This window comes from Gymnoscopelus braueri, assembly GCF_963280865.1.
Source record: "Gymnoscopelus braueri genome assembly, chromosome: 10".
In the NCBI taxonomy this organism is placed as follows: domain Eukaryota; kingdom Metazoa; phylum Chordata; class Actinopteri; order Myctophiformes; family Myctophidae; genus Gymnoscopelus; species Gymnoscopelus braueri.
This window is the reverse complement of record NC_137611.1, coordinates 45,613,492-45,623,491: the sequence shown is the minus strand read 5'-3', so window position 1 is coordinate 45,623,491 and position 10,000 is coordinate 45,613,492. Positions and strand designations below refer to the sequence as shown.

Here is a 10,000-nt window from a genome sequence, read left to right as displayed (position 1 = left end):
AGATTTATGTACATTTTCCACAAAAAAAAGGATTAAAAAAAAAACAGCAGATGTACAAGCTCGCAGCGCGGCACGACGGGCTGTGAGCTTGTAGATCTGCTATTTGAATAGCGAACATACAAATGGACCCCCCATGGACCCCTGGGGGGTCTCAGAGGCTCGGTTCTATTGTGTTTTCATTGTGACACCGATAAATAAGAACTTAGAAGTATACTTTTATAGTTCCAAGCCCGAACGCAAGCGATTGATTGATTTATTAAAAAATAAACATGTTTTGTAAATGCACGTGGCCCACCCATCTGCCGTGTTAAGTGGTCAGACGGGTGGGCCGCCATAGTGTGAAGGGGGTGAATGTAATACGAATAAAGTATTTTGGATAAAGGCGCTGTATAAATGTACCATTTACCATTTGAACAATCAGCGCTGTCCATGGTCCTGAATTCCATATCGTCCACATTTTGTCACCTGTTTTCCACCAGGTCAGCAGGTCAACAATGACACAACAATTACAAAGAATAATACCACCGTCCAGGCATATACCTCTATCTGTGGGCACAATGATTCTGCAGTAACTTTAGGGAAGGCTTAGCCTTCTCTAGCCCAGTGGTTCTCAAACTTTTCAGGCCGCGACCCCCCCAAAATAATCATGATATTTGAACTGCGGACCCCATCACCCTGACAAGCACTTGGAATTCGTAGGATTTGCCTCGGTTCCACAGATAAAGAATGTGAAAACAGCCGTTCTACATGCTCTCAACGCATGTAGATAAGCTATTTTACAAAATGTTGAAAATTTGGCCAATGTTTGACAATTTTTTATAGTGTTTTTTATGATCACTTTTGGTGCAGTAATGTTCTTATTGTTATTATTATTATTATTATTATTATTATTATTATTATTATTATTATTATTTAATTGCAGAGGTATTAAAGAGGTCTAAAAAGTCCTTGAAATGTCACTTTAGATATTTGCAGTCCTCTATACACTGCATGTTGGTTTATTCGTTGTTTCACATTAAGCAAATCATTTGGGGGACCCCCCTCCCCCCAATTAATGTGATATCCACATAATCCACACAACATAAACAGAATGAAGTGGGTTCGTTTGTTGATGTTATTGAGTGTGAAGTTATGTCCGATGTTTCATTAAATTAGGTCCGATAAAAATAAATTACATCTCTCTCTAATCTGAAAGGCTGTCAGATATCAATCCATTAGGAGCACTTTGGTTTGTTTTGCTGAAATGTCTCTCGGTTTGGCTAATATTACACAACCATCGTAATGTGTTTGTTTTGTAGCATATTAATTGATGACATCGGGATTGATTTCAGCTGCGTTGGAAGTGGTTCCATTTAAAAGGCGGGTTTTAAACATCGCTATTAGCTTCGTTTGATGCTGTCGGGCAGAATACTTGTATCTCCATCGTTCAACTCAAACCAATGTCTTACTTCATTTTACAAGAGTGTGGCGCAAAAGTAGCTATACTTTAACACATTTTGAAAGTGAAAGTGAAAGTGAAAGTGGTCAAGTGTGTCAGTGTTTCGTAAACATTGAAACAATTAAAAAGTATTAATAAGAGCTTGTAATTTATAACTACATTGGATCCATTGGAACCAAGGGACCAGCTTCTGAGTTGTAAGTTGAGTCTATATAGTAAGTGACAGTTCATATGAATGGCCTGTAGTTTCGCTGTTTTACCTCTGTTGGTGTCAGAAATAATTTCTCTCCATTCAAGCAGGTGTTGTTTTTGACGAACTTTAGACTTGATGTTATTACCTTAATAAACATTGTCATAAATACTATATGCTTCCAGTCGCTAGTTTAAAGTCTTCTTTCAACCACCACAATATGTGTTTTTGATGGAACACAGGTTATTTTTCTCAATTTCCTGAAAAGTAACAGTTTTGGACATACAGGGTTTCCATCCGACAGCAGCGTTATATAAAACAATTTATCAAGCTAACGAGAGGAGACCTCCGGAAATGAACACACACACGAACACACGCACGCACACACGCACACACACACACGCACACACGCACACACACACACACACACACACACACACACACACACACACACACACACACACACACACACACACACACACACACACACACACACACACAGACACGCACACACACACAGTCCCACATCAATTAGTGAGCCCCACGTCAACAACTAACAAGCCGCTGACCTGTAGTGGTACTTCAATAATGATATGTCGTTAGCGCAGCCATAATGTATTACTTTCACACTATACTCGCTAGTCTGAGCCCCATTTATTTCACTGTGTTTATTCAAAGAATGTCACAGCTGTGGCACAACAAGCCGTTTTTTGTTTGTTTGTTGCTTTTTACCCATTTTTCTCCCCAATGTAGTCGTTATGCCAATTATTTCCTCCCCACACACTCTTGTGTCCTACTGATTCCACCTGTAAGTGAGGAGCCCCCACCGGTAGGAACCGTCCTCCCGGCCAAGTATTAAAATAAACTACCACCATAGGTTTATTCTGTTAATTTGTTTTGTATTATTCCTATTGTCACAAAATGTAAGTACAGTCTCAATATATTGCAGTATAATCCAGCGTCCAAGCTATTGTGAGCTGCGTTGTGAGCTTGTAGATCTGCTATTGTCAGAGCGCAACACCCACACGCAACCAAACATAAAATGAATTGTCTTTTAGTTCTTCTGGGTCTCTTTTCCACTTAGTCATAATTTATTTAGTTTTATTTAGTTTTCGTCAGTGAAAAAAGGTAGTCGACAAACATTTTTCGTCATAGTTTTAGTCGACGAAATCAACACTGCACGGAACTGGACGCAAACTGGCTTGAGTTTCCACCATAGCTGAATGGTTAGAGAGCCTGCTGTGGATCAGGAGTCCCCAATTGACCCAGGTTTGATTCCAGCCCAGGCTAGCAATGTGTTGAATATGAACGGTCGAACTGTCCGTTCACTGTTCACGGGGGAAAGTCGATCGACAATGGCAGATACACTTTCCCTTTTCTTTTTTTAATGATGATTTTTCGCTTGCTTGTTTTGTCATTGTTTAAATCCATCTGGCATCTTTCAAGCTGTAGAATAGTGACACGCCCACTTTGGTTCCCAGTTCAGTGCAAGAAAGTATTTTTTGGTTCCAGTTCCGAAACAACTTTTATAGGGTTCTGAACCAATTCATAGCTACGATGACTACAACTAGACTAAATATATTTACAATTTCGTCAACAAATGAAAACTAGACTAAAATGTTATGGAGGGACTAGAGGAGAAGAGATCCAGTAGAACTACAATAAAATACATGTTTTTTTTTGTTTGGTTGAGCTCGGATGTTAAGCTCTGAAAATAGCAGATCTACAAGCTCACAACGCGTCGCAGCGCGACGTGTTGTGAGCTTTTCAGAATGCAACCAAGTGTAAAATCAGGCATTAAGACGCCATCAAGGCACCGCCGAAATACATTTTAGTCGACCTAATCAACTGTAGATTTAGTCGACTAAAACTAGACAAAAAATAAAACATTTCAGATGACTAAAATATGACTACAACTATATTAAATTGTATTCAAAAGACTATGACTAACACTAGAGCAGGGGTGCCCATTACGTCGATCGCGATCGACCAGTAGACCGCAGAGGCTGCGCAGGTAGACCACCTGCAATGCCCCTGGAAAAAAAAAAAAAAAAAAAAAAAAAATTTTTTTTTTTTTTTTTTTTTTTTTTTCCAGGCTCTAGGTGGTGCTGTGGCAGAAAACGGTGGCGCGGCACTAAATGGGGGGGGGGGCGCCAGGAAAAATATTGAAACAGTCCTAATGCCTTAAGGTCCTTACACACCAGGGTGATTTCTTTCATACGAATAATACGTCTTTTTTTAAAACCTTATAAAGTCAATGCAAGCTTCCACACCAGTTTCGCGGAGCGAAAAAAGCGTCTTTTAATTATTCGGAACGAGTCCGAATTTTGCGTAGGCCTATATTCGCATATTCGCCGGTGTGTAACCGCCTTTAATGTTGTTATTTAGCCCCCATAGGTAAATGTTTTAAGTATTTTCATTAATGGGATAATTAATTATTTGTTGGTTGGTAAATAAAATGAATGAATTACATTTTTTTTTATAATAAATCGGTAAAATCAGGCAAAAATAATAATTAAATAACCTAATCCTGACCCTAACCCTAAAACCGAAATAAAGTAACCAAAAAACGGAAAAGAAACTAACAAAAAACAACCAAAAACCAGAAAAAAAAAAATATAATCCACCCAAAACCGCACAAATTTCGCCCACCATGACTACCACCATGCCTACCACTCATGCACGCGCGAGTGGTAGATCACCTTGAGCTGGCAATTTCAATAGTAGAACTCAAGTTAAAAAAGTGTGGGCACCCCTGCACTAGAGCAACAATTTATGTCAAAATCAAAACTGGTATGTTGTCTGCCCCAGCGTCATATCGTCACCGTCAAGAGGAAACCTTGTATCTTCTTATTTCAACCTTTTATGTTTGTTTTTGTATTCATAATTCATGGTGTGTGTGGGTTTTATAACAATGTAATCAACGAAAAGTATTGACACGAGCTTGTGACTAAATAAGAACTACATTGGATCCATTGGAACACATGGTTCTTTTTTCTTAGTCCATTTTCCTGTAAAGTATCAGTTTAGGACATACGAGGTGTCCATTGGGCCAGCATGGTATCATGCCAGCAGTGTGTATGTGTGAGTGTTTATGTGTGGGTCCATGCAGGGTCATGTGATTACGGCTCGCTGCGGCCGTGGGGTCGCGACCCCATCTGTTGGACGTCTGCCGTCTCCTCCTCATTATACCACTGAAATACACCCTGTGTGTGTGTGTGCGTGTGTGTGTGTGTGTGTGTGTGTGTGTGTGTGTGTGTGTGTGTGTGTGTGTGTGTGTGTGTGTGTGTGTGTGTGTGTGCGTGTGTGCGTGTGCGTGCTTGTATTCAGTGGCGGAAGAAGTACTCAGATATTTTACTCAAGTAAAAGTAGCATTGCCACAATATAAAAATACTCAAATACCTGAGTAAGTACTAACATGTTTGAAAATAGCAGATCTACAAGCTCACCATGTGTCGTGTGGTGAGCTTTAGGGTTAGGGTTAAAAATGGCCAAAAATGCCATTCATGAAATCGCCGCCGGAGAGCGACGTTTATGTCCTCTCAAGTGTAGTAATACACATCTGCATATGTGTGTGTGTATACTGTATGAAAAAAATATATTTTGTGCCAGGGATTTAAAAAAAATAGCAGATCTACAAGCTCATAGCGCTGTACTCGGTGCTGCGCAAAAAAAAATTAGGGCCCACCGTCAATGTATTCTTGAAAAATGAATGAATGTGAGTGTGTGTATACGATTCATGTCCGTGCATGCGCAGGCAAGAGCACGAGCGTGTTGTGCATTTGTGAGTGCATACTGTATAAAAAAAGGACCCAATCCATCTGATCTACAGTGTGTGCACCTACGCACGCAGACACACACACACTGTGTGCGCACGCACACGCACACAAGCACACAAGCATACACACACGCACACACACACACACACACACACACACACACACACACACACACACACACACACACACACACACACACACACACACACATGCACACACACAGCCTGTCCCCTTTTGTCATTGTTGAAAAATGAATGAATTTCAGAGCCCCCTCCCTCCCTCCAGGCGTCCGTGATACATTGAGTTAACATAAAGCAAAAACTCCAGGACGGGCCGGGGTGACAAATGAAGCGCGCCTCCGTGTGTGTGTTTTGGAGGGAAAAAATAAAGCCCCCCCCCCCACAACACACACACACACACACACACACACACACACACACACACACTCACACACCACACGCACACGCACACGCACACGCACACGCACACGCCACGCACACACACACACACACACACACACACACACACACACGTACACACATACGCACACACACACGCGCGCGCACACACGCACACTCCCTCCCTCCCTCCCTCCTTCGCTCTCTCCTCCATCCTTTTTCTCTTGTCGTTCTTTTGTGTCCGTTGCTCCAAATGTATTTGAGAGGCGATAGGCGGTGTATAGAGGTGATGGAGCATTCTGGGAAGTAGACTGTGTGCAGAGAAAGGGAAGTATATGCTGGGTTCCATTTGTTAAAGAAAAAGAAAAAAAAGTTAAAGAAAAAACAGAATGCAGAAGGACATTTTATGAACCACTCGAAATCAGAATACAAAGTGATGCAATCGGAATACATGCAATGAAATGTGAATGTATATCATATGTGATGAAATAAGAACATAATAGATTATGCTTGTCCGCCCCCCGAATAATTAGGATTCATGTGGTCATAACTTTTGTGCTGATTTCATCACCTTGTATTATGATTTCATATGCGCGCGAGTGTATGTGTGTGAGCGCATGAGTGCGTGCGTGCGTGCGTGCGTGTGTGTGCGTGTGTGCGTGCGTGTCTTTCTGTCTCTCTGTCTGTCATCTGTCTGTCTCTCTCTCAGACACACACACACACACACACACACACACACACACACACACACACACACACACACACACACACACACACACACACACACACACACACACACACACACACACACACACACAGTACCATCACCACTACACAAACTCACACATAGAGAAATGGGAAGGCTTTCTATATAGTGTGGTGTACAGTACTTCTAACAGAGTGATTCTATATTGTGTTATTCATATTTTACTTCTTCCACCACAGCAGAACAACAGAACACTGTACAGTACAAAAACATTGTTTTAATGCCCACGTCCATCTGTCTCTACAGCTGTTCCGCTCTCTCCATATCTGTGTAGAAACATCCCTTATTTCACCTGTATGAATACAGAAATGAATGAATGCACTTGTAGAATAGAGCAGTGGGCAGATATATAAGCTCAAAATTACGCATCGCACTGCGACACATAGTCAGTGGTGGAAAGTAACTAAGTATATGTAAGTTCTGTACTTAAATACAATTTTGAGGTATTTGTACTTTACTTGAGTATTCCCAATTTACAATACTGTGCTTCTACTCCACTACATGCTGTACTTTTACTTCACTACAATTATTTGAAAACTTTAGTTAGTAGTTACTTTGAAGATTTTGATTATTATTACAAAATATATACGTTATCCACTTCAGCCCTATATACATTTAGGCCATTTGAAAATAGCCGAGCTTGTAGATCTGCTATTTTCAAAAGATATTTATACATTTGAAAACTTGAAACGGGACATTCTTCATAATGAGTACTTTTAGTTTTTGTACTTTAAGTACATTTTTATGCCAATACTTGTGTTTTTTTTCTCAAGTACATTTTGAATTCCGGACTTTTACTTGTAACAGAGTATTTCTATATTGCAGTATTGATACCTTTACTTATGTAAACAAATTGAGTACTTTTCCACCACTGCACGTAGTGAGCTTGTCAACAAAGTAGCTTATCAGCGAAAGCTTTCCCCACAATAACAAAAAAACTGAAAATACACTAGCATAGAGCCCTGAGGGACTCCGGTCAACCATATGGGGTTTAAGTGGTTAAAGTTGTACAATGCAGAATCACAAATAACGATTTTTAGCAACCTCTGCTGGTCACTACCGTCACTGCATACAATTTCCCTAGTCCTCGATTACCCAGAATTCCATTCGTTTCACCGGAAGCCGGAAGCGTTTCAAAAAGCGATCTTTTAATTGTTTTATACTATCTACGGATCGTTTCTCTTAGCCAGTGGAGCATTAGTTACCATGAGCTGTGCTTTCTTTTTCTGTTCTTTTTCGATCTTCCAATCCTACATTATCTTAAAATCAGCGTGAGGTTCCTTTTTGTTAATAGCGCGGTAGTTCCTGGCCAAACAGGAAACCGTTGCGGTAGTTCCTGAGGACGTCGGCCACGACGTCATGACGTTGGCCAGGAACGTCATTTTCCCGGGAAAGTCCCCCCCGTACACGTTCAATAGAAAATATATAAATAAAAGCTTCCGGGGGTGAAATTCACGGACGTGGGTGTTGTGAAACTTTTGCCACTCGCAAAAGATATACAATTTTATTTAACTTTAGTTTTGTTGAAAACGTTACCTAGTATTACTTTGATGTTGTTTTTGTGTTGTTGTTTTTGTCTCATGGTTACAGTGCATCAGAAGGCAGCACTGGAGAAAGAAGCCAAACTCAGCATCCTGGAGGCGGGAGTCACTGACGTGAGTACCACCACCAACACACAGCCAATCACGTGCTACCTCACTGAACCAGCCAATCAGGCAGGGGCGTCATTTGGGGTCTCATGGCAATTGCCACCCCCTCAGTCAACGGTTTAAAGTGTCTTGCTCAGGGACACTTCGGCACATAGACCCGGGGTGCCAGGATGCAAACCGTTGACCTCGTATGTCCAAAACTGTAACTTTTCAGCGAATGGGAAAAAGAACCACATGTGTCCCAATGGATCCAATGCAGTTATTATTTAGTCACCAGCTCGTGTTAACACTTTTCATTGGTTCAATATTTATAAGACACATAGACACACTTAACCACTTAAATTCGTATTTACATTTACAAAAATAGCCAATCTACAAGCTCACAATGAATTGTGATGCGAGCTTGTAGATCAGCTGTTTTTTGCTACTTTTGTGTGCGACGATATATAAGTAATGAAATACACACATCACACATGTAGCTTATGTGCATGTGTGATTATTTAGACTAATCCTGATTTTATAAGAGTGTGTCCCAAATAGAAGACAAATGAAGCATTATTTTCATTTCTGTCTCTTCTTTCTCAAATTGTAATTCTAATTGCTTCCAGAGCAACACAAATCATCTCTCTCTCTCTCTCTCTCTCTCTCTCTCTGTCTCTGTCTCTCTCTCTCTCTCTCTCTCTCTCTCTCTCTCTCTCTCTCTCTCTCTCTCATCTCTCTCTCTCTCTCTCTCTCTCTCTCTCTCTCTCTCCTCTCTCTCATCTGCTCTCTCTCTCTCTCTCCTCTCTCTCTCTCTCTCTCTCTCTCTCTCTCTCTCTATCCCCCAGTCTGGGAGGTAAATAGACTGTTGAGTGTCTCAGCTATCGATCGAGGGGCGAGAGACAGCAGTCAAACACATGTATCGAGAGAGAGAGAGAGAGAGAGAGAGAGACGAGAGAGAGAGAGAGAGAGAGAGAGAGAGAGAGGAGAGGGAGAGGAGGAGGATGGTGACAAACAGCGTCTGGGGTGAAAATATGGGAAGGATGAATGCAAGGAGAGAGAGGGGGGGGTCTATCGTGGCAGATCAATAGTGGCTGCAAGCAGGAGGACAATTATGATCAATTGATCACCCTTTATTGTGTGTGTGTGTGTGTGTGTGTGTGTGTGTGTGTGTGTGTGTGTGTGTGTGTGTGTGTGTGTGTGTGTGTGTGTGTGTGTGTGTGTGTGTGTGTGTGTGTGTGTGTGTGTGTGTGTGTGTGTGTGTGTGTGTGAAATGTTGGGGTGTATCTAGAATATTGACAATATGTTATTTTTGACACGTATTCCTGTTTTTGTATATTGATGCTGTCAGGTAAGAAACCTCGTATCTACATATTTTAACTTTTTATTTTTTCCATAATCGAACACGATGGGTTTTGAGCTTGTAAATCGGCAATTTTTTGCTATTTTTGAATTTGAATGGTGAAAGGTAACAGTTTTTGGACATATGAGGTTTCCACCCGACAGCAACGATATGCATCTCGTCTCTGTCGGGAGGAAACCTCATTATGTCCAAATCTGTTACTTTTCAGGATTCAAATTCAAAAACAGCAAAAGTATTAGATCTACAAGCTCAAAATGCGTCTCTTCGCGTTGCGTTTCCAGCTTGTGGATCTGCTACTTGTGATACTAGGAGTAGAGTATACATTTTCGATCAAGGATGGTGCATAATATTCGGCTTCACCTGATGATGGCGCCCTGGTCAGTGATTCTTTTTTTAATACATTTTTATCCACGATTTTGTAACCCATTTTTTCACCCA

The 10,000-nt window shown here is 41.1% G+C and overlaps 1 protein-coding gene across 1 annotated transcript in view; it reads left to right on the top strand.

Annotated features, from left to right (window-relative positions):
* The window catches only part of LOC308093616 (receptor-type tyrosine-protein phosphatase N2-like), a gene marked incomplete at both ends in the record, with an annotated part of 233,685 nt that overhangs the window by 131,233 nt on the left and 92,452 nt on the right, over positions 1-10,000 (top strand). Inside the window, 1 exon segment of the mRNA XM_080439948.1 lies at positions 8,162-8,226. Within this exon segment, the coding sequence (XP_080296074.1) occupies positions 8,162-8,226 (65 nt within the window).